At 42.9% G+C, this 25,489-nt stretch overlaps 2 protein-coding genes across 4 annotated transcripts in view; one reads left to right on the top strand and one right to left on the bottom strand.

Annotated features, from left to right (window-relative positions):
- The window catches only part of atp8a1 (ATPase phospholipid transporting 8A1), a 232,151-nt gene extending 217,916 nt beyond the window's left edge, over positions 1-14,235 (top strand). For all 3 annotated transcript variants that reach the window (XM_071399246.1, XM_071399245.1, XM_071399247.1), the window contains 4 exons: positions 3,419-3,507; positions 4,504-4,596; positions 7,148-7,239; positions 11,735-14,235. In XM_071399246.1, the coding sequence (XP_071255347.1) occupies positions 3,419-3,507; positions 4,504-4,596; positions 7,148-7,239; positions 11,735-11,832 (372 nt within the window). In that variant the 3' untranslated portion in view covers positions 11,833-14,235. The remainder of the gene's footprint in view (positions 1-3,418; positions 3,508-4,503; positions 4,597-7,147; positions 7,240-11,734) is intronic.
- A 2,537-nt stretch (positions 14,236-16,772) lies between these two features.
- shisa3 (shisa family member 3) lies at positions 16,773-24,796 on the bottom strand. Its single transcript, XM_071399250.1, has 2 exons — positions 23,000-24,796; positions 16,773-17,720 (listed from the first exon to the last, which is right to left on the bottom strand). Exons 1-2 carry the CDS (start codon positions 23,268-23,270, stop codon positions 17,164-17,166), a joined length of 828 nt encoding a protein of 275 aa, XP_071255351.1. The 5' UTR covers positions 23,271-24,796; the 3' UTR covers positions 16,773-17,163.
- Positions 24,797-25,489: the final 693 nt, after the last annotated feature.

Below are 25,489 nucleotides of genomic sequence, written 5' to 3'. Positions count from 1 at the left end.
CTGCGCTGAGACCCCCTGATCAATGCATCCAAGCATAGTAATCAGACGCCGCAACTCTGAGCCGATTGGATCAGTCTGTCCCTTGACAGTCGCATAAAGGATGGTTTGAAAAGTCAGTTTTCTTAGACTGAGACGCAAAGTTTTAAGAATGTGAAAAATGACAAACGACTGTTGGCGTGTCCATATCGTATTCAGAGTGAAACCACTGCTTCATTTTGTAGATCTAAATACATTTACAATGTGTACCTCAAACAAATATCCTTCTACAGCTCTGCAACAGCAAGAAAAGCTTGCTGGTCTGCTCCAAACCAGATCTAAGGATTTAAGTGACACACTGAATGTTCTTTCACTTATGGCTATGAACTAACTTGGCTGTGTGTGTGTGTGTGTGTGTGTGTGTGTGTGTGTGTGTGTGTGTGTGTGTGTGTGTGTGTGTGTGTGTGTGTGTGTGTGTGTGTGTGTGTGTGTGTGTGTGTGTGTGTGTGTGTGTGTGTGTGTGTGTGTGTGTGTGTGTGTGTGTGTCCAGTGGCTGTGAGGGGGTTGACAGCCTGTCAAAACACTCTGCCCTGTAGCTACGGACACCACTGTCTGCCCGCCCAGACGAGTTTGTTCGTTTGTCCTAAAAATACACCCAACTGTACCCCAGCTCCATCTCTAGCATCTACCAAAATGGCTGGCTCGGCCAGTATTTAGTGTGTCTGTCTTCAAATCCTCAATAGATAAACATTTATTAAGATTTAGTTGAGTGTTGAATTTACAGATTAGCGAAGTAGTCAGACCTTCAGTGCAGTTTGCTGTAAATGTTTTAGTTATGATTTGTTGTTTTGTATATATTGTTTGTGCTTTGAATTATTTATGATGATATTTTGGAACAGTATTTGTAAGAAGTTGGAGTTTAAATTAGGAGCAGGTTTATTTTCCATGCTCGTTGACTTCGATTTAATGTATTTAATGTGCTGAGACACTGTCCGCGGTTTATTTTTTTAATTATTTGAGACACTTTAAATGCGGCTATTAAAATGTGTGATGCATTGGATGAAAACAAAAATAATTAAAGTTGGCGTTACGATAAAGAAAAGTCTATGTTTCTACCCGGGACTGCCTAACTTCAAACTTGACGTGAATATGTCCTGTGCGCTTATGTAATTTTCCCTCTACTTGTATTTTGGTCACTGCTGGCCAAAATAGAAAAGCTCCATTCATTCCAATACCATTTCAAACATTCGGAAAAAGCCATTTTGATTTCCACTCATTTGGGATTTCCTCTCTCCCTGATGTTTTGTCAGACATCATAGTCCATTTGCCTGATAATGGAGAGCAGATTAGCTCATTTAGGAACACCTGAACCCTTTGATAACTTTGACATTGATCCGTGTGTGTGTGTCTCCTAAGGCGCCATCCCAGGGTCCGGCCTGTTCCTAATTACAGGAAGACCCTTGTCTGGGGGCCCCTGCGGTTTGAACAACTGGCACAAGCATGTACTGCCCAAATTGCTGATGCGAGGAGGCGTGTGTTTTGCTTTTTGACATGTAATGACCGATAGTTTCACAGCAGCCAGGCCAAAGCAAACACAGCCCTGCGCAGACGGCTGTATGTGACGGCCCGCGCCAAGAGGATTCCTCTCTGTCTCCGCCCCGCCAGACCAAATGGAACATACACAGTTGTAGTTGCCCACCATCTTTGTATAGGTCAATGGAAAGACTACCTTTTAGAACTGAACTCAGTGGACTTTCATGTGTTGCTGCTATCCCCTTCTAATGTTTCTCTTTCCTTGTACTGAGGATCGAGTGAACGCCCTTCAGGCATCATCAGGGCAACAGGTTGCTAGTGGAGAAGGGTTTCGGAGGTTCGAGTTGAGAATCCCCTTCACCCTTCTTCCCATTGATACCTCACCAGTGAACTGTCTGCTGTGGATGCATCCCGCTCCGCTACACCGTCATTCCCCACCTGCTCTTGAGGCCAGTCATTGTAGCTAACAGTTGTCATCAGGATAGGAAATTAATGGGTTGGGGCAAAAATGCCATTGAAAATGTGATGACAAGTATGAAGAAGTGTTTCCTACTGTATTTCCCCCACTCTGGCTAAAAGTTGCCTTTTGGCACAGATCTAGGATTAGCTACATGCTTACCTTAATCATTTGAGGGTTGAATGCAAAACTGACCTTAGATAAGCTACACCCTACCCCACCCCCCGCTCCACTCTGTCCACAGGTATGTTGTCCAATACCTCTTCCTTGTCAGAACTGGAGCTTTACCCAAGGTTTCTCTACTGATAGGGAATAATTGGAATAAGGGGTTTGGACATGGTTCCCATTGGTCCGTTTGGAGAGTGAAAGAACACCACAGTAACTGCATACCCTAGTAAAGAACACCACAGTAACTACCTACCCTGGTAAAGAACAACACAGTAACTGCCTACCCTGGTAAAGAACACCACAGTAACTGCATACCCTAGTAAAGAACACCACAGTAACTGCCTACCCTGGTAAAGAACACCACAGTAACTGCCTACCCTGGTAAAGAACACCACAGTAACTGCCTACCCTGGTAAAGAACACCACAGTAACTGCCTACCCTGGTAAAGAACAACACAGTAACTGCCTACCCTGGTAAAGAACACCACAGTAACTGCATACCCTAGTAAAGAACACCACAGTAACTGCCTACCCTGGTAAAGAACACCACAGTAACTGCCTACCCTGGTAAAGAACACCACAGTAACTGCCTACCCTGGTAAAGAACACCACAGTAACTGCCTACCCTGGTAAAGAACACCACAGTAACTGCCTACCCTGGTAAAGAACACCACAGTAACTGCCTACCCTGGTAAAGAACACCACAGTAACTGCCTACCCTGGTAAAGAACACCACAGTAACTGCCTACCCTGGTAAAGAACACCACAGTAACTGCCTACCCTGGTAAAGAACACCACAGTAACTGCCTACCCTGGTAAAGAACACCACAGTAACTGCCTACCCTGGTAAAGAACACCACAGTAACTGCCTACCCTGGTAAAGAACACCACAGTAACTGCCTACCCTGGTAAAGAACACCACAGTAACTGCCTACCCTGGTAAAGAACACCACAGTAACTGCCTACCCTGGTAAAGAACACCACAGTAACTAACTGCCAAAGCTACTTCCTTTGCTCCAGGCTTCTCAAGATCATAGTTAAAACCCCAACAGCAACATGTGTCATTTAGTCACAGTGGATTACCATGTATTGTCAAACTGGGTTGATCCATGTAATTATTTTGCCTATTCAGTTGTTTATTGTGGGTAATTTGGTTGTTATTAAAGATGTAACAAGACTGCCTAAAGCAATCTGAGCCTTTACTGCTGCACCTACTGAGCCCTGTTTTGTCTGCAATGACCTAAGGAATGTGTTCCTGTTTTTCTGTATGTGCGTGTGTCTCAGGCGGACATGATGTTCAGTTCGGGAGTCTTCTGGATGGGCCTGATATTCATCCCTGTCACCTCCCTGGTCTTTGACGTGGCCTACAAAGTGTGAGTTCCCCCCACTCATCACCACCACCCCCTCTACATGTTATGCTCACGGGAAATTCCTTAGATCACATGTAGACATTTACATATAGAAATAAATGTAGAATGTACAATTACATATAGAAGTCATTTATAGGATCTCTGTGGTGCCGGGGTTGGAACCGGTTCAGTGAACAGAACCGAAAAGCGTAAAATAATTTTTTCAGAGGAACAGAATCAGAACCGCAAAAGAAAGCGATCCATATTGTTCCGAAACAGAACTGTTATTTTTAAAACATGGGAACCGGTTAATAACTTTATTTTACACTCTAGGCATTTTTTTCCAGTCCCACAAGAAACACAACAAAGCACCTATGCAAAGCCCTCACTCTGTCACTCAGAAACGTATTCTAGTGTCAGCTAAAAATTCTTTGCTTAAAAATAAATAAATCAGGAAATGGGAAATACTAAATAAATACTAAACAGGTCTCAGACATGCAGGTGTAACATTTATAGTTACCGGTATATCATGTTTTTTTTTGCAGATTCTGCTCTAGGAGAAATGTCTTGAGAAACTATTTAGACCACCAATAAATAACATGCAGTGTAACATTTTATAGTTATTTGATTCATAGCAAGAGATTCAGAGTTTATATAAGTGTGGACCATTCAGAATGAAATTATTAATTGAGGTCATTGGGAGACTTAGTTTAGGTATCTCAACTCTGAATCAGTCTCATAGTTCTGGGGAATCCAGAGGAATCACATTTACAGCAGATTGAAGCAGCAACTAAAAGCTAATTGTGGTGTCATTTACCGGACATCTACTTCGCCTCTGATATGCAGAATTAATTCAGATTGCATGTACACTTTTGAGAAAGCCTCTTGGACTGATTTGGGATGGTGTGTTACATAGAGATACAATATAATCCTACTGTATAATAATATAAGGAATAGTGTTGTATTTAACGCTGTGGTTGTGAATGCCTGTTGGTGACGTCTGCTCCTTTTGAGCCACAGTGTGAAGAAGGTGTGCTTTAAGACCCTGGTGGATGAGGTGCAGGAGCTGGAAGCCTTGTCCAAGGACCCAGGAGCCCTGGTGCACGGGAAGAGGTACTGGACCGTCTCTCACCCTTTTCTCACCTTCCTCCTTTTCCAAGAGGACATCCCAAATGGCACCCTATTCCCTATAAAGTGCACTATTTTTGACCAGGACCCACCATATAGGGAATAGGGTGCTATTTGGGACGCAGACTTGAAAATGCTTTGTTTATAGGTTAGCTTTTATCCTTCACAGTACACAAGACCCTTATAAACTCAGCAAAAAAAGAAACATCCTCTCACTGTCAACTGCGTTTATTTTTCAGCAAACTTAACATGTGTAAATATTTGTATGAACATAAGATTCAACAACTGAGACATAAACTGAACAAGTTCCACAGACATTTGATGAACAGAAATGGAATAATGTGTCCCTGAACAAAGGGGGGGTCAAATCAAAAGTAACAGTCAGTATCTGGTGTGACCACCAGCTGCATTAAGTACTGCAGTGCATCTCTTCCTCATGGACTTCACCAGATTTGCCAGTTCTTGCTGTGAGATGTCACCCCAATCTTCCACCAAGTCACCTGCAAGTTCCCGGACATTTCTGGGTGGAATGGCCCTAGCCCTCACCCTGCAATCCAACAGGTCCCAGACGTGCGCAATGGGATTGAGATCCGGGCTCTTCGCTGGCCATGGCAGAACACTGACATTCCTATCCAGCAGGAAATCACGCACAGAACGAGCAGTGTGGCTGGTGGCATTGTCAGGATGAGACTGCAGGAAGGAGGAGGATGTCTTCCCTGTAATGCACATTGTTGAGATTGCCTGCAATGACAACAAGCTCAGTCCGATGATGCTGTGACACACCACCCCAGACCATGACGGACCCTCCACCTCCAAATCGATCCCGCTCCAGAGTACAGGCCTCGTAACGCTCATTCCTTCAACGATAAACGCAAATCTGACCATCACCCCAGGTGAGACAAATCTGCGACTCATCAGTGAAGAGCACTTTTTACCAGTCCTGTCTGGTCCAGCGACGGTGGGTTTGTGCCCATAGGCGACGTTGTTGCCGGTGATGTCTGGTGAGGATTTGCCTTACCAACAGGCCTACAAGCCCTCAGTCCAGCCTCTCTCAGCCTATTACGGGACAGTCTGAGCACTGATGGAGGGATTGTGCATTCCTGGTGTAACTCGGGCAGTTGTTGTTGCCATTCTGTACCTGTCTCGCAGCTGTGATGTTTTGGATGTACCGATCCTGTGCAGGTGTTGTTACACGTGGTCTGCCACTGCGAGGGCAATCAGCTGTCCGTCCTGTCTCCCTGTAGCGCTGTCTTAAGCATCTCACAGTACGGACATTGCAATTTATTGCCCTGGTCACATCTGCAGTCCCCATGCCTCCTTGCAGCATGCCTAAGGCACGTTCGCTCAGATGAGCAGGGACCCTGGGCATCTTTCTTTTGGTGTTTTTGGAGTCCGTAGAAAGGCCTCTTTAGTGTCCTAAGTTTTCATATCTGTGACCTTAATTGCCTACCGTCTGTAAGCTGTTAGTGTCTTAACGACCGTTCCACAGGTGCATGTTCATTAATTGTTTATGGTTCATTGAACAAGCATGGGAAACAGTGTTTTAACCCTTTGCAATGAAGATCTGTTAGTTATTTGGATTTTTACGAATTATCTTTGAAAGACAGGGTCCTGAAAAAGGGCTGTTTCTTTTTTTGCTGAGTTTACAACCAGAACATCTCAATTACTTTTCTCCATATCATGAATTCACAAATTCTCTTTATATTACTTCATACACCGCATGTACAACACTTGACTTAGTCTATAACTTCTAAAAGTTTAAATGTGTATTTACCCCCTGAGGATTCAATAATATTTATCTTGGCTTCCCTGTTTTTAGTACGTATGGTGTAATCACGGTCTGCCTACTGTACACTATACGGTTCACTCTTACCTCTACTCTTTGAACTCTGCTCCAGGCCATCCATCCAGGCTGTTATACATGCTTGGATCATGACTCTCTCCCTCTGAAACTGTGTGAAGAGAAACTGTAGTGTACTGTAGAGCCTCCAGCTAATTAGAGACTTGCATCTTGAGCTAAACTCCCAGAGATGATTTACGTTGCAAATGGCACTGTATAGTGCACTACATTTGGCCAGGGCCCATAGGGAAATGGGTGCCATTTGGGACACAGCGATCAGTTAGCCGGGTCCCATCGATGGCCTGTGGAGTGCATTAGCATGGATCAGACCAGTGTGAAATCTCCTGCCGGTTGAAAGTGATCTCCCCTATCTGGCCACAGGCCCAGGCCCAGTAGGCTAGGAACCTGGCCCGGGACCGGACGCATGTAGATGCACTCACTCAGTTCCTTTCTCACACTCACGCAATTATATACACACACACACCACACATGCACACTCTCTCTCTCGCACACACACAGAATCCACCCCTTCTTCCTCTCCCCCATGCCTGGTCTCTCCTCAGAAGGAAGTGCAGTTGGCTTGTGTCTCCTCTGTCCTGTGGAGGACTGTACTGGGAGAGAGAGGGCTTGATGTATGGGTGGTTAAATCTGTCTGAATGGCTCACCATGGCACTCACTGTCTCTCTGTCTTTGCAGTCTGACGGAGAGGGCACAGCTCCTGAAGAACGTCTTCAAGAAGAGCACTGTCAGTATGTACCGATCGGACTCCATGCAGCAGAATCTGCTACGTAAGTCACACACACAATATTAAAACATGCACACACCTCACACCCTGACCTGAAGGAAAGCCCTCATGCTGTTTTTCTCTCTGTAGCAGCACTGGTCCAACACACCAAGACAGGCTTTTGAATTGAGTGTAGTTCCTATGTGGACACATAGCTCCATGCTATGGGGATTCTATATATATACTGTAGCTTCAAAGGGGACTCCGCTTGTGTCTTAAATGACAGCCAATGGGCCCTGGGAAAAGTAGTGTACTGCACAGGGAATAGGGTGCCATTTGGGATGCTGCCTCAGCGTTGGAGAAGTGCTAATACTCTGCTGATCCCACCGCTCTTTACAATTCGATATCCATGTTCCACATTAGCCAGCATGACATCCACATACATGATCCTGTCGTTAGCCTCATTAAGTAACACAAAAACATCCCACTGTTCCCCCGTTGGTGTCCCTCCGCCTGCTAATACAACCTCCCCACCACTATATTTGCATCCCAAATGGCACCCTTTCCCCTTTACAGTGCACTAGGGCTCTTGTCAAATGTAGTGCACTATATAGAGAATAAGGGGCTTTTTATGGCGCACACTAATGGAAAGTCACGTCCCATCTAATACAAATATCATAGTAGTCTAGATAGAAGCTATAAGACAACACAGATGGGTTTTATTTTGGATTGTAAACTGGGTGGTTCGAGCCCTGAATGCTGATTGGCTGACAACCGTGGTATATCAGACCGTTTACCACGTGTATGACAAAGCATTTATTTTTACTGCAGTAATAATGTTGGTAACCAGTTTATAATAGCAATAAGACACCTTGGGGGTTTGTGATATATGGCCAATATACCACGGCTAAGGGCTGTGTCCAGGCACTCCGCGTTGTGCCGTGGATAAGAACTGCCCTTAGCCGTGGATAAGAACTGCCCTTAGCAGTGGTATATTGGCCATATACCACACCCCCTCGGGCCTTATTGCTTAAATATACCACGGCTAAGGGCAGTTCTTATGTACGACACAAAGTGGAGTGCCTGGACACAGCCCTAGCCGTGGTATATTGGCAATATACCACAACCCCTCGGGCCTTATTGGTTAATTGGATTTATTTCTGTTTGTTTCGCTGATCTTTTTGTATGTTTTTTGTTTGTCTCGTAGGTGGGGAAGGGATCGTTCTTGTGTGACCCCTGTTTGTCTCGTAGGTGGGGAAGGGATCGTTCTTGTGTGACCCCTGTTTGTCTCGTAGGTGGGGAAGGGATCGTTCTTGTGTGACCCCTGTTTGTCTCGTAGGTGGGGAAGGGATCATTCTTGCGTGACCCCTGTTTGTCTCGTAGGTGGGGAAGGGATCGTTCTTGTGTGACCCCTGTTTGTCTCGTAGGTGGAGAAAGGATCGTTCTTGTGTGACCCGTTTGTCTATTAGGCGGGGAAGGGATTGTTCTTGTGACCCCTGTTTGTCTCGTAGGTGGGGAAGGGATCGTTCTTGTGTGACCCCTGTTTGTCTCGTAGGTGGGGAAGGGATCGTTCTTGTGTGACCCGTTTGTCTATTAGGCGGGGAAGGGATTGTTCTTGTGACCCCTGTTTGTCTCGTAGGTGGGGAAGGGATCGTTCTTGTGTGACCCCTTTTTATTTTGACGTTCTTACCTGTAGAGAAACGAAAACCCCCGATCTCTATTAGAAACCCAACCTATGCCCTTTTCACAGTATCGTGCCGATCCAAAACACATTGTCCTTTTCAGCAGGCTTTCAGCAACTATGGTGGATGTGTAACCAGGCCATCATAGTACAGTTTGGTTCAGCTCAATAGTGTGAAAAGCCCTCTGTACCCACCTCTCCTCCCCTGTGTGCTGTGACCTACAGTTGAAGTCGGAAGTTTACATACACTTAGGTTGGAGTCATTGAAACTTGTTTTAACCACTCCACAAATTTCTTGTTAACAAACCATAGTTTTGGCAAGTCGATTAGGACATCTACTTTGCTCATGACACAAGGAACTTTTCCAACAATTGTTTACAGACAGATTATTTCACTTATATTTCACTGTATCACAATTCCAGTGGGTCAGAAGTTTACATCCACTAAGTTGACTGTGCCTTTAAACAGCTTGGAAAATTCCAGAAAATTATGTCATGGCTTTAGAAGCTTCTGATAGGCTAATTGACATCATTTAAGTCAATTGGAGGTGTACCTGTGGATGTATTTCAAGGCCTACCTTCAAACTCAGTGCCTCTTTGCTTGACATCGTGGGAAAATCAAAAGAAATCAGCCAAAAAATTGTAGACCTCCACAAGTCTGGTTCATCCTTGGGAGCAATTTCCAAACGCCTGAAGGTACCACGTTCATCTGTACAAACAATAGTACGCAAGTATAAACACCATGGGACCACGCAGCCCTCCTACCGCTCAGGAAGGAGACGCTTTCTGTCTCCTAGAGATGAACGTACTTTGGTGCGAAAAGTGCCAATCAATCCCAGAACAACAGCAAAGGACCATGTGAAGATGCTGGAGGAAACAGGTACAAAAGTATCTATATCCACAGTAAAAGGAGTCCTATATCGACATAACCTGAAAGGCCGCTCAGCAAGGAAGAAGCCACTGCTCCAAAACCTCCATAAAAAAGCCAGACTACGGTTTGCAACTGCACATGGGGACAAAGTTTGTATTTTTTTGAGAAATGTCCTCTGGTCTGATGAAACAAAAATCTAACTCTTTGGCCATAATGACCATTGTTATGTTTGGAGGAAAAAGGGGGAGGCTTACAACCCGAAGAGCACCATCCCAACCGTGAAGCCCTAGGACCATCTCTCAGGACTACCTGGCCTGATGACTCCTTGCTGTCCCCAGTCCACCTGGCCGTGCTGTTGCTCCAGTTTCAACTGTTCTGCCTACGGCTATGGAACCCTGACCTGTTCACTGGACGTGCTACCTGTCCCAGACCTGCTATTTTCAACTTTCTAGAGACAGCAGGAGTGATAGAGATACTCTGAATGATCGGCTATGAAAAGCCAACTGACATTTACTCCTGAGGTGCTGACCTGTTGCACCCTCGACAACCACTGTGATTATTATTATTTGAACATTTGAACATCTTGGCCATGTTCTGTTATAATCTCCACCCGGCACAGCCAGAAGAGGACTGGTCACCCCTCATAGCCTGGTTCCTCTCTAGGTGTCTTCCTAGGTTCTGGCCTTTCTAGGGAGTTTTTCAGAGCCACCGTGCTTCTACACCTGCATTGCTTGCTGTTTGGGGTTTTAGGCTGGGTTACTGGACATCACTTTGTGACATCAGGTGATGTAAGAAGGGCTTTATAAATATATTTAATTGAAGCACGGGGTGGCAGCATCATGGTGTGGGTGTGCTTTGCTGCAGGAGGAACTGGTGCACTTCACAAAATAGATGGCGTCATGAGGTAGGACAATTATGTGGATATATTGAAGCAACATCTCAAGACATCAGTCAGGAAGTTAAAGATTGGACGCAAATGGGTCTTCCAAATGGACAATGACTCTAAGCATACTTCCAAAGTTGTGGCAAAATGGCTTAAGGACAACAAAGTCAAGGTATTGGAGTGCCCATCACAAAGCCCTGACCTCAATCCTATAGAAAATCTGTGGGCAGAACTGAAAAAGCGTGTGTGAGCAAGGAGGCCTACAAACCTGACTCAGTTACACCAGCTCTGTCAGGAGGAATGGGCCAAAATCCACCCAACTTATTGTGGGAAGCTTGTGGAAGGCTACCCAAAACGTTTGACCCAAGTTACACAATTTAAAGCAATGCTACCAAATACTAATTGAGTGTATGTAAACTTCTGACCCACTGGGAATGTGATGAAAGAAATAAAAGCTTAAATTAATCATTCTCTCTACTATTATTCTGACATTTCACATTCTGAAAATAAAGTGGTGATCCTAACTGATCTAAGACGAAATCTTTACTAGGTTTAAATGTCAGGAATTGTGAAAAACTGAGTTTAAATGTATTTGGCTATGGTATGTAAACTTCCGACTTCAACTGTATGTGAGTGGTGGTTACACATATTTAACGATTCATTAAATGCTGCAATATTATTCCCACAATGCACTCCTCTCACCGGGCCTTTTGAACTCATCTGCTGGCCTGCAGGTAGTGCCTGAATCATTTGAGACCTAAAGGTGAGTTAGGGGGTCAAAGGTTAGGATAAGAACTCCCGTAGTTGTAGGTAGTGGCTGTATAGCTAAGTAAAGAGAGGTGTCAGGTAACATGACTGCCCCTCCCTCGCTTAGCACTGGTCAAGCTTCTTGGGGAGCTTGAAAGACAAAAACAAAAAAGTTCAGTCAATGTCATTTTATAAGTTTATAAGTTATAAAGCCATTCTTTAATCCATTTTTATTCAGTTTATAAAAAAATGTTTTATGAGTTTTATGCTTTTGTTCCGAAATGGTTTACTTCAAGCGAAGTTTGTTTCTTTCTAATCACGTTTGGAATTTGAACGTCAGCCATCGTTTCTTACTCTGTCCATCTGTCCTGCTTGCAGACGGCTACGCCTTCTCTCAAGACGAGAACGGAGTGGTCTCCCAGTCGGAGGTCATCCGGGCGTACGACACCACCAAACAGAGGACCAACGAGTGGTGAAACCACGCCCCTCTCTGCCCGGCCGGCCTTTTAAGAGCCACACCCGTTTCCGACGGTGATTTGAACCTGACGGGGAAGTCTCCGGATAACCCCAGCCCGAGCATCGCAGGATATTGGACATGATAAAGGAAAAGAAAGAGGGATGTCTTGTACTTCAAAAAGGGAAAAAAATAGGAACAAAAAAAGTGTTCAAAAAGTATTCACTGCTGTAGTTGTGTGTCCAGCAGACATGAGCACTGTGCTTGCATTTTTAGCAGTCTGTGGTCTGAAGTTTCTCTGTTCTTGCTCTATCTAATGAAGAGGTTTCACTTCTTAATGTCTCCTCCATTCCTATTAATAGATCCCAAAAAATATGTAGTTTGCTCCAAAATCGTCAAAACTGTTGTATGTGTACTCCAATTGGTGACCGAATAATCCAGATTTGATTTTGACCCCACCAAATATTTTGTTTTGTTTGTAAATGCAGATTGCGAAATAGCAGTTGTAAATGCAATCTCTTTCAAGTCGGCTGTAGCTTCGATAAAAAAAAAAATCTCAACCAAGAATATTGACACTCCTGAGTCTATTCCAGCTTTGAATGGACCACTTCAGAACAGACATTTTGTTTTGTTGTTATTTTGCACTTCTACTGTATAAAAAGGCCTTACATTTGTTCATGCCTTCAGCCATACTTGTTTGTTTTTCTTCTAAATGTTTTTATTTTAGAATGATGTAGTTATCGTGCCCAAATTGAATAGTTTTTTTTTAATGATAGCCGCCTGCAACTCGTCCAATTTCCACCATTTTATTACAGCACTTCGATTGCTCTATACAAGTAATTGCATTCCACACGTTACTCGGCTGCAACAATCACAATGGTGCCTAACTAGACTTTTTCCCTGATTAGAATACGTAAGATACCCTAGCTAGCTAGTTTAGAACAGTGCTCTACCCACTAATTGGCAAGAGGAGCTCATTGTTCCCCATGTATTGCTCTCCAGTACACAATGTGGTAGAAAGTAAAGTGGTATATATAAAATCACAGGCTCCATTGTTGCTTTCTTTCTACCCAGTGTTTTGGGGGTGGCTGTATGACGATCTTGTTGAATTTCCGTATGCTTACAGTGGCGGCTCTTCTTTCAAAAACGTCTTTTCCCTTCGAATGGAGAGTTTATCCTTCTAACATAAGTGCCATTAGCTTAAGGGAGAGAGAAAATTTGCCAGGAAACTCCACACAGTATCAAAACGACTTTCTCTATAGTTATTTTGAGAATTTGTATTTTTATATTGGAGAAGTACGAATTTTTGCATTGTGACCGGCTTTGTAATGAATAATTGTCCATGTTTTTCCTTTTTTTCTCTCAGACAAAAAAAAGAATGCCCAAATGAATGCCGAAAATATATTTCTTAAATGTCTCGTTGTTATTATTGTCACTATAGTACCTGCTTTGTTTATTTCATAATTAACTGTGTTTGTTCTCTTCTCCCTATGGGAGAGCGGTTTCCATACCGGCTGCGTGTGTATGTGTGTGCGTTAATCCGCCATCTGCATGTGCATGTGCGTATGTGTGTGTGTAACCTCTTCTACTGTGGGTAACTTCTACATACGCATGTCTGTGTCATTTGTGTGAGACTGGGAGCCCTTAGAACATCAGGTCTCCTTTTGCATTCTTTGACTGTGTTTTTGTATATGTTTGAGGACGTATGGGTGACTGACTGTGTGTGTGGTGCCGCTTGCTCCTCTGGTCTGTCTGCATGACTCCAGGTATAATGATGGTGTACTGTCTGCTGCTGTATGGCCCTCTGTGTATGGCCAGACCTCAGCCCTGGGGGTCCTGGGCTCTGATGCTAAGGCTCTCGCTTGACAGGAGATGTTGCACAATGCACTCTGTTACCTTTCCAATAGTGGATATTTTGGTATTATCTGGTTATTGGTTTCAGTGTATTTTCTCTGGGTCTACATGTTTGTAACTTGTTTAGTTTTTTTTTTCTCATGCAGTGTACCTCTACTTTACTACAAACCTTTTTGTGTTTCTTCCTGGTTTACGTGAGGGTATCAGTAAAAATGTATTTGTTACGCTATCGTGTTTCGATTGATTAGATGTCAACTGCTGTCACGATTCCAAAATGCTGAATGTGAGTCTTCTGATGTGAAAGTGGTCGTGGAAGGCTTGGACTGTTGCTTTTTGTCTGTGAAAGTTGTGGGCTGCATGAATGGACTAAAACCTTCTCCGGTTAAGTGTTTATTGTACTACTTTGATTCTCCCTCAAGTGTTGGTCAATTTACAGAAAAAAATGCACTTTTCAATTTGTTTCAATATCATTTAATGATTGTTCTGCATGTTGGGACTGCAAACTTTTAAGTGTTCTGTCTTTTACTGCCATAAAGGACTACTACTAAAATAAACTTTTCAAACATGGAAACCAACCTTTGTCATCATCTACCATCACAGAAATGGAATGTTCCACTATCACAATATCTATGAATGTCTGTCTGCAGTTCAAATGGCACCCTATTCTTTGTAGTGTACTACTCTGGGCAAAAGTAGTGCACTATGTTAGGATAAAGTGCCATCCCTCATTTAGGACTTTGTAACCATCCAAAATGAGGGAAGGCAGCTAGTTGCGGAAGCAAACAGGGCATACAGAGCGCTGAGAACCTAAACAGGAAAAGGCAGGGGAGACTCAGGGAAAACATCATTCCCTTCCATGTGTGACAAACAAACAAATGCCGTCATTATGGTTATGATTTAGCTGACCCTCTCCTGTTGTATTCCCTGATGACTGGTCATCTGAGGTTTACTGTGCGGCCATGCGGTAGGATATCACATCCGTTATAATTACAAATATTTGTCTCTGTTATTGACAAAGTATCCACTATCATAACTGTATCACAAAACCAACCTAGATGGACGTGTCTGATCCGTCCAGTGTCCAGCAATCTACCCCATTTGGGAATGGGTAGTTTCTCTTTAGTCGTTAGTTTACAAAGCCATATTTTCCCAACCAGGTGTACCCTTGCTAGAGTATTCATACAGGAGTACTTGTATTACTGCCAATGTACCTTTTAAAAAGTGGAAATCTGTGAAGTATTTTCTTTGAGTTATGAGATGATTCAGAGCAGTATGATACCTCTAAAATACAGTATCTGAAAGAAGGTCAGTTCTAGTGTTTTTAATGACTAGGTGCCCTGTCAAATGCTTTAACAAGACCCTTAATAATATAGGAAAACTATTGTGGTGACATCTGAGCAAGAATAGCTCCAAACAGTAGGATGCAGGTCTGCCTGTGTACAGGTTTCTATTGGACTGGGGTGCTTGTCTGGCTAAACATAGTTGATCCTGAGACTTCCAAAAAAATGAGAAATGACAGCAACAACTTGGGTGTTGCTGTCATTTTTCCTTTGTTTGGCAGGTTCAGAATCTAGCCCCAAACACTATCCGCTTTATGAACTATTCCATCTTATCTGCCATAATAGGACAGTGATTTCCAAGTCGATTTCACGCTTTAATGACTAGGGAACAGAGCAGTCTTTGTGGACTCTTGCCATACCTGCTCGTGCAACCCAAAACTTCTCCCTATTTCTGGGACCAGTTGTTTTTAACACTGTGGCTATGACATGCTCATTGAGCATTGACAATGACTGATCTCATTGCCACATTCCTCATGTGAAGTATGGCGTAAGAGTGAGCGACAGGTAGCGAATAACTGATCTCCAACCGTTTTAGTTGCCTATATGTCTGCAGCTGAAGGGGAAAATCCGGTATTTGCAAGCCACATTTTTGCCTTAGTTTCATAAACAAATGGGGAGGCTGCAGTTGGGCTGAATGTTTAAAATACAAACTCAGGATTGTGGCTTTAACAGCCTAAAGGAAACCGTTGAAAAGCCATTTTCAAAAGATTGTACTATACAGTAAGTATTACTACCGAATGTATTCATAAATGAGCAATGAAGCAATTATCAACCATCCACTGTTAGATTATAAAATGTAGGTAACATTTTTCTTTGGAGTGTTTTTCACATTTTCTAATTTACTTCTATTTGTAGCGTTGCATGACAAGATAAAATACTGGACTCTTATTTGGTGTTGGCTAATATGATAGTTTATTGATTTGTGTGTCATAGCCCTACATAAGAAGTTGGGACACATCTGGTCTAGAGCATCAAACCAGTGAACACTGTACACAGTACATCCTTTGGCTTTGTCCACCCTACTGCACAACTTGGTGTCAGTCCTTTCCCTCTTTTTAGAGGGGCTTGTGATTGTCAAAATTATAATTTGAATTCCATTGCATTAAATGTCCAACAGCTTGCCAAAACAATTGCAGAACACTTCTGAAAAATGTTGATGCCACAAAAGTTATTGTGACAATTGAAAATCACCGTTTAACCAAAGTGTGTATAAAAGAAGACAGATACTCTTGATTACAATACAAATGTATATAAAAAGTGCATGACATTGAAAACGATAAAGACCAATAAACAGGTCCTGTCTGGTCTGAGCAGATTCCATTCCTGTAGGGTTTCCAAAACTTTTTCACTCAGGTTCCCCTTCCAGCATTGGAGAACATCTGTCACCACCCGCGCATGAGTGCACCGCGTCTATTTCTATGGGCACAAGCACTGTTCATGACAAACTCTTCACACCCCTCTTGTTGGTAGATTTTGTATTGTTGCAGTTTTAAAGCTAATTTCCTGCAATTCTACACATTTTCCCATGTCTAATGTGTATTCATGTGATATTTGAGTGACAAAAAAATTACAACATCTATGGGCAAAAAGAAAACGTTAGCTGACATTGACTAGTTCATGTGGACATTTCTGACAAGTTATAAATAGCTCTCTAAGATATGCAATGACTGACATGACAAGAGGAACTGATGATGCACTACCCAATTTTGAATTCGATTACAACTTTCAAGAGTAAGTTGAAAGCCGGACTGAGTCTTCCCCCCCCCCCCCCCCCCCCCGACCCGCACAGTTTGGGAACCACTGACTTAGACAAGACCCATGTATTCTGCTCGACTAGGGAGATTTCTTGTGGTTCATCTTGAGCACCGCCTAACTGTCCTGTCACCCAGTCTCCATTCAACAGGCCAACTGTACTGCACGTCAGCGCAGTCCTCCCCTTAGCCGCTGACTGTCTGTCAACACAACACACCAGGCTCATGTTCAGTAACGTTCACTGATTTAAAACGTCTCACAGCGTTAAACTAACTCATACTGGACAGGTTCAGGTAGTCCCTTCCTGTTTCGGTCCATTTTCTTCCGTTTGGTGCCTAGTGAACACAACCCTGCTCACATCACACAGTGCTCCTGTAATCCCCCTCCTCATTGCCCGTGGAGCCCCGTCAGCTCTGTCCAAAGTCTGCAAAGCCCTTGGCCCCGGAGAAGGGCTCCGGCTGCAGGGGGAAGAAGTATTGCTGGGGCAGCAAGAAGCCCGTGCCCTGGGCTGGGTGTTGGTGCATGGGCTGGTGCAGCTGGGCGTGGGCGTGGGGTTGCTGGCAGCCACCTGGCATGCAGGCCGTGGGGGAGGTGTAGGGGGGCGGCGGGGGTGGTGGCAGCAGCGGCTGGGGCGTGGAGGGGGAGAAGGATGCAGATGCTGACACCAAGCACCCGTGCTGCTGCTGCCCCTGACCTCCGCGCACCGAGCTGCCCCCGCCAGCCGAGCTGGAGCTGGTGGTGGCCGTGCTGGACTGGCGCGAGGGGGTGCGCAGGCTGGGTGGCGCAGTGGTCAGGATCATGGGGATGGTCTCGGTCTGGCAGCTGCGCAGGGGGAAACGGATAGGCTGCTGTGTAGGCTGCTTGGGCCGCAGGCAGGTGCAGCAGTAGACAGCAACCAGGGAGCCCACCACCACGAAGGCCACGAAGATGGAGCCCACCATCAGGAAGGGCACGTAGATGGGCTCTGCAAGGAGGAACAGGTGTTGGAATACTTGCATACTTGTACTTAAACTTTAACTTGAATACCTGTTTGAATACTTAAATTCATAATTTAACCTTTCGGTAATCACAGATCTGAATACTGGTTTGATTGGTGAAGGTAATAGGGTGGTAACATTGCTTACCCCATCAATCACTTATAGACATGTGCTAAGCTCATGGAAACAGGGCCAATAAGAAGTGGAGTTCATAGTTAATAACCCTATGTGGAGTCAGTGAAAATATGTGTGATACCAAGTGTAAACGTGTACAGACCTCAGTTGAAGTCGGAAGTTTACATACACCAAACTCAGTTTTTCACAATTCCTGACATTTAATCCTAGTAAAAATTCCCTGTCAACATGCTGACCAGACCGGACACGTCGCGTGCGCGAGCGTCGCAAAATAAATTTAGAAATCCATGTTATTCAATTATTGCACCCACACTGCTCGCGCGTGCCAACGAGCGTCTGCGTTGCCAAGGGCTAAAATAGAACTCCTTTCTATTTGTGACGCAGATCACGCTGCAAGTCCTGCCTCTCCCATCTCCTCATTGGTTTATGGAAGCAGGTACCCACGTGTCATCTCCTCATTGGTTATACCCACGTGGGTGATTGAAAGACGAAATGTTTGCCGGTAGTCGTGGTAATACTATGAAAGTTTAGATGCCAATCACCATATAAGTTCAACGATGAAAAAGCCTGGAAGGAGAGATGACTAGAAACGATTCGGTTGGCCATTTTGTGTGTGGATTAATTTGTCGGAATAGAGGACCTTGTGCAGTTCAGGTAAAATAACAACTCAATGTTTATATCCCAGGACAAATTAGCTGGTAACAGCAAGCTAGCTAAATAGAACAAATTAGCTAGCAAGTGCAAGCCATCGATAAGAAACAATACTGTGCAGCCGTATTCATTGACCTGGCCAAGGCTTTCGACTCTGTCAATCACCACATCCTCATCGGCAGACTCGATAGCCTTGGCTTCTCAAATGATTGCCTCGCCTGGTTCACCAACTACTTCTCTGATAGAGTTCAGTGTGTCAAATCGGAGGGTCTGATGTCCGGGCCTCTGGCAGTCTCTATGGGGGTGCCACAGGGTTAAATTTTTGGACCGACTCTCTTCTCTGTATACATCAATGATGTCGCTCTTGCTGCTGGTGAGTCTCTGATCCACCTCTACGCAGACGACACCATTCTGTATACTTCTGGCCCTTCTTTGGACACAGTGTTAACAACCCTCCAGGTGAGCTTCAATGCCATACAACTCTCCTTCATAAATACGAGTAAAACTAAATGCATGCTCTTCAACCGATCGCTGCCTGCACCTGCCCGCCTGGCCAACATCACTACTCTGGACGGCTCTGACTTAGAATATGTGGACAACTACAAATACCTAGGTGTCTGGTTAGACTGTAAACTCTCCTTCCAGACTCACATCAAACATCTCCAATCCAAAGTTAAATCTAGAATTGGCTTCCTATTCCGCAACAAAGCATCCTTCACTCATACTGCCAAACATACTCTTGTAAAACTGACCATCCTACCAATCCTCGACTTTGGCGATGTCATTTACAAAATAGCCTCCAACACTCTACTCAATAAATTGGATGCAGTCTATCACAGTGCCATCCGTTTTGTCACCAAAGCCCCATATACTACCCACCACTGCGACCTGTACGCTCTCGTTGGCTGGCCCTCGCTTCATACTCGTCGTCAAACCCACTGGCTCCAGGTCATCTACAAGACCCTGCTAGGTAAAGTCCCCCCTTATCTCAGCTCGCTGGTCACCATACCAGCACCCACCTGTAACACGCGCTCCAGCAGGTATATCTCTCTGGTCACCCCCAAAACCAATTCTTCCTTTGACCGCCTCTCCTTCCAGTTCTCTGCTGCCAATGACTGGAACGAACTACAAAAATGTCTGAAACTGGAAACACTTATCTCCCTCACTAGCTTTAAGCACCAGCTGTCAGAGCAGCTCACAGATTACTGCACCTGTACATAGCCCATCTATAATTTATCCCAAACAACTACCTCTTTCCCTACTGTATTTATTTATTTTGCTCCTTTGCACCCCATTATTTCTATCTCTACTTTGCACATTCTTCCACTGCAAATCAACCATTCCAGTGTTTACTTGCTATATTCTATTTACTTCGCCACCATGGCCTTTTTTCCCCATTTTTTTTTTCAACTCCCTTCTCACCTCACTTGCTCACATTGTATATAGACTTATTTTTCTACTGTATTAGTGACTGTATGTTTGTTTTACTCCATGTGTAACTCTGTGTTGTTGTATGTGTCGAACTGCTTTGATTTATCTTGGCCAGGTCGCAATTGTAAATGAGAACTTGTTCTCAACTTGCCTACCTGGTTAAATAAAGGTGAAATAAAAAAATTAAAAATTGCCATACATGTTTAATGCTTTTCAACCTGTCCCCAAATGAATGTAATAGGTACAGAGTTTGTTTTGATATTTTAACCTGCGTGTCGTGATCGTGTTTGGTGTAGGGGGACAAAATAAATGTATGCACGATAGCGCACTCGCGCAACCAGTTTGGGTTCCGTGAGATCAGTTATTATCAGCACTTTATTTTCAGAATGTGAAATGTCAGAATAATAGTAGAGAGAAGGATTTATTTCAGCTTTTATTTATTTCATCACATTCCCAGTGGGTCAGAAGTTTACATACACTCAATTAGTATTTGGTAGCATTGCCTTTAAATTGTTTAACTTGGGTCAAACATTTCAGGTAGCCTTCCACAAGCTTCCCACAATAAGTTGGGTGAATTTTGGCCCATTCTTCCTGACAGAGCTGGTGTAACTGAGTCAGGTTTGTAGGCCTCCTTGCTCGTACACGCTTTTTCAATTCTGCCCACAAATCTTCTACAGGATTGAGGTCAGGGCTTTGTGATGGCCACTCCAATACCTTGACTTTGTTGTCCTTAAGCCATTTTGCCACAACTTTAGAAGTATGCTTGGGGTCATTGTCCATTTGGAAGACCCATTTGCGACCAAGCTTTAACTTCCTGACTGATGTTGCTTCAATATATCCACATAATTCTACTCTTCAAGATTCCATCTATTTTGTGAAGTGCACCAGTCCTTCCTGTAGCAAAGCACCCCCACAACATGATGCTGCCACCCCCGTGCTTTACAGTTGGGATGGTGTTCTTCGGCTTGTAAACAATTGTTGGAAAAATTACTTGTGTCATGAGCAAATTAGATGTCCTAACCGACTTGCCAAAACTATAGTTGGTTAACAAGAAATTTGTGGAGTGGTTGAAAAAAGAGTTTTAATGACTCCAACCTAAGTGTATGTAAACTTCCGACTTCAACGGTATGTTCTCTTTCTGTTTTCTACAGAATCCAGGTGTACAACTTTTTTATGGAAAGGGATTCAGGAGAAAGGATTTTTAGAAGACAAAGGTGAAATGTTACTCTTTACTCATCCTTTCCTAAATCCCCTTAATATACAGTATTTCTTTACATTAACTCACAAGATAAAAATATATTGTTGCAAAACATATTTTCAATAGCCCATTTTAATGTCATACTGGTAGTAAACGTTTGCACCATATAATGTAAGTAGGCCACTGAGGTGAATTATACAATACAATGCAGTGCTGCAAAAAAAGAAACATCTGCTACTATAACAATAAGCTATAACAATAAGCTATAACAATAAGCAACTACAGTTAGGCTGTCAATACAATGTATTCAAAGTGTTAAAAGGCATGTTTATACTATATTTTTTAAATTGCATGTAACCAACATCCACTGACAAAACCATCTGTTTTGTAGTTATTAATAGGTCTATCATTTAGCCTTCTATTTCTTGGGTGTTGAGTAATTGTCTTTATATTAATTGTTTTAGGCCTGAATTTGACTATGCAACAGTTACTGCGAATGTTCTTAAAATAATTTAACAGAAGCGTTTTTGTCTGAACACATCTTTCCAAAACTTAGATGAAATGTTCAGATTACAATTTAAAATGGCAATTGGAGCTAAGGGAAGGAAATCATTTGAAGATAATTTATTTTCATAAAAAAATGGAAATTGTATTGACCACGCCAGCTAGGGCTTAGCAACACTAGAGACCAATTAATTATGAGATTTGGTGAAATTAGTTAAATGTAAATCTAGATTCAGATATATTCCATAAATGGTATACATTTTGAAATAATGATGAATAATTCCCTGAATAAGCATATTTTATGTGAATGAAAGCTCTTGTTTTTAAATTGGTAATTAATTATAAGCTAATAACCTCTGCTACACAGGCATGCCAACATATTGTGAAGTATAGTGAAATAGCCTAAGGTATCAAATACACAATCTGATGCCATCTTTGGATAGGCTATTCTGCCATTGGTGTGCAAAATGATAATTTAAATTGCATGATTGTTTCAACGTTGCATGGTTTATATAGGGCCTTGTGGTCAAACTCCATCCACTTATTTTCACATAGGTCTGGGGTAGTATCACACAATGTTTTTTCTTGCATATCATGTAACTCGAGGAATGCATGGTGACACTCTCCAGGTGTATCGCATGCCCACAATGTACCTAACCTGAGGTCAAATGAAGCCCAAGCCAAAAAACAGGTGCCCCACATGCATGGAATTGGAGCTGCTTAGTGCTTTTTCTTTGTAAATCAAGATAGGCTGTTATTTCTGCATCTTGATAGAGCAATTGCGTTGTTATAACTCAATGAAAAGTTACTTTCAGTGCATATGTTAGGTTTCAAAATGACCATTTTAATGAGATTATTTGTACAATATACTTATGAAAACAAAATATAGGCCTTGATAAATGAAATATAATCGCATTCATTTGTATTTTCTTTGATTGTGTTATTTAATAGATAGCCTAAGTCATTTTTGGCTTCTAAATTATTTTTACAAATAGGACAAACGATTATGTATTTATAGGTTATATTTAATCTTAATGTAGACTAATTTAAACCGATTGAAAACAAAAACTTTTATAATGAAATATATTATGCTATGCCTACATGCCTGGCAATGACCTGAAGAGGCTGAATGGTGAAAAACATGAATCTTGAGTGACATGGCTCGTTAAAAGCGTGTCTAGATGCCATTTTTTATTTTGAAATATTTCACTATATAAAATCTTTATTAAACCTTTGAAAGTAATATAATAACAACACTCCCAAGTTTTGTGTTTTGCATTGAAGTTAATTGTGCATTAACTTGTCCACTCCTGCCAGGCTCGGCATGCTTTGGAAGTCTAAACTTACGCGCTGCAAACTCCGTGTTCTCCTGTTCTCTGTCGTTGGTACAGCTTCCCTGGTCCAGCCGTGCGTCCACGGCCGCGCAACAGTACCGCAGGGAACAAGACCCGCAGCACACGGTTGCGTCCATGGTGTCAAAGTCCTCCGGACACTGAAAGCCCTCGTGGTAATTTCCATTACTGTCCAGCCACCCATGGCAGTACTCTCCTTGTGCGTCTGATATCCGTAGATTCCAGGTCAGGTACCCCAGCATGAGGTAGTTTAGCAGGCGCACCATCACGACAACACTTTATTAGCAGCCCAGTAGCCTACGCACTATTATTTATCTCTTGCGTTGTCTTTGCATTTAACACATTTGCATGATGAATGCGATTTGAAACATTCCCACGGGTGAATCCTCAACTGGTTCAATTTGTTAGAATTGTCATTATTCGTTTGATTTTAATTTAACCATGCGAATACTTTTGCATTTAAGTTTATGTTTGCATTTCCATCCATTTGGCATATAATCTCCTCATCCAAAATCGATCCCGTATCAGGTCACAGGTGTAAAATAAGCTTTAACTGAACTCTCACGGTTGTCCAAATGAATGACTGTTTCTCTCCTCTCAAAATGTCATGATTGCACAGGCAAAACACATCAGAAATATAACTAGCCAAGAGTGTATCCGAACTTCACCCAAACCTTTCTTCTCTTCAATGCGTTCCTTTGGAAACAAGAAAACAAGGTGTACTTTCTTAATCCAAGTTGTTGTTCAGGTCCGTGAAGACAACGTGTTCTGGATGGCTACGGTCGTCTGGTGTCCAGCCTCATTTGAAATCTGCTGCTTTTTTTTACCAACTCAGTAGGCGCGCACGCATCTCTTTGACCACCAGACGTGCGCATTCATGATGGAGCGGTCGCTTTTCCGTCCCTACGCGGAACGAAGCCTATCGCAAAGTGATGCTGAGAGGACATAGGCTTCAGCAGTCATGCGTTCCCTTATCTGTCCTTATCAAATCAGCTCCAAGTGATTTTAATTTTGGAAATCTGTTCCAAAGTATTCCCACGCATAATGGAGATATAATGTATATGTGATCATATGAAAATGTAAGCAAGGTTTGAAATGATTATGTTTTAGTCTAATGTTATATCTGTTTGGGGTTCTTGCCATCAATTTGCAGTCTACAAATAATTTGTAATTATGTTCCAGCCCCCTGACCATCCGCTCAGCCCGCGGCTGAATCTAGTTGATGATCCCTGGTCTTTAATTTCCAATAGCCTATGCTAGTGACCATTATTTGGTATCTTTAACTTTGTACCCTGTATGAAAAACACTTTTAGAAATATATATAATATAGCCTATTCATATTACTAAGAGGAAGTTGTATATGCTCGGGTTAAGATTTCAGTTGTCTTTTGTTTGCAGCGTAGCTTCAACTCTAACTTTCCCTTAAATCGCCAAATTTATATTGATGTGTCGCCCTCTGGTGGCTTTCAAAAACGTTGATTGTCACCTTATTTTATTGCCGTTTGTATAGGTTGGATTTATTACTTTATTCGATTAATTTGGTTTGGTTATCCTATCTAGAGGTTAATGGATATTCTTCTATACATCTAATAGCTAAATGTAGGCTTGATAGAGGCTTGATGCACTGTTCTCTCAGCACATGTCAAAACTGCAGGCTAAAATTAAATCTAGACTATCGTAATCGCTCCTCTTTCACCCCAGCTGCCAAACTAACCCTGATTCAGATGACCATCCTACACATGCTAGATTACGGAGACATAATTTATAGATCGGCAGGTAAGGGTGCTCTCGAGCGGCTATATGTTCTTTACCATTCGGCCATCAGATTTTCCACCAATGCTCCTTATAGGACACATCACTGCACTCTATACTCCTCTGTAAACTGGTCATCTCTGTGTACCCGTCGCACGACTCACTGGTTGATGCTTATTTATAAAACCCTCTTAGGCCTCACTCCCCCCTATCTGAGATATCTACTGCAGCCCTCATCCTCCACATGCAACACCCGTTCTGCCAGTCACATTCTGTTAAAGGTCCCCAAAGCACAAACATCCCTGGGTCGCTCCTCTTTTCAGTTCGCTGCAGCTAGCGACTGAAACGAGCTGCAACAAACACTCAAACGGACAGTTTTATCTCAATCTCTTCGTTCAAAGACTCAATTATGGACACTCTTACTGACCGTTGTGGCTGCTTTGTGTGATATATTGTTGTCTCTACCTTCTTGCCCTTTGTGCTGTTGTCTGTGCCCAATAATGTTTGTAACGTGACCATGTTGTTGTCATGTTGTGTTGCTACCATGCTGTGTTGCCATGTGTTGCTGCCTTGCTATGTTGTCTTAGGTCTCTCTTTATGTAGTGTTGTGTTGTCTCTCTCGTTGTGATGTGTGTTTTGTCCTATATTTATATTGTATTTATTTTACTTTTTAAATCTCAGGCCCCATCCCTGCAGGAGGCCTTTTGGTAGGCCATCATTGTAAATAAGAATT

Source organism: Salvelinus alpinus, chromosome 4 (genome assembly GCF_045679555.1).
Source record: "Salvelinus alpinus chromosome 4, SLU_Salpinus.1, whole genome shotgun sequence".
In the NCBI taxonomy this organism is placed as follows: domain Eukaryota; kingdom Metazoa; phylum Chordata; class Actinopteri; order Salmoniformes; family Salmonidae; genus Salvelinus; species Salvelinus alpinus.
The sequence above is the reverse complement of the archived record's forward strand: the minus strand, read 5'-3'. Positions and strand labels throughout refer to the sequence as shown.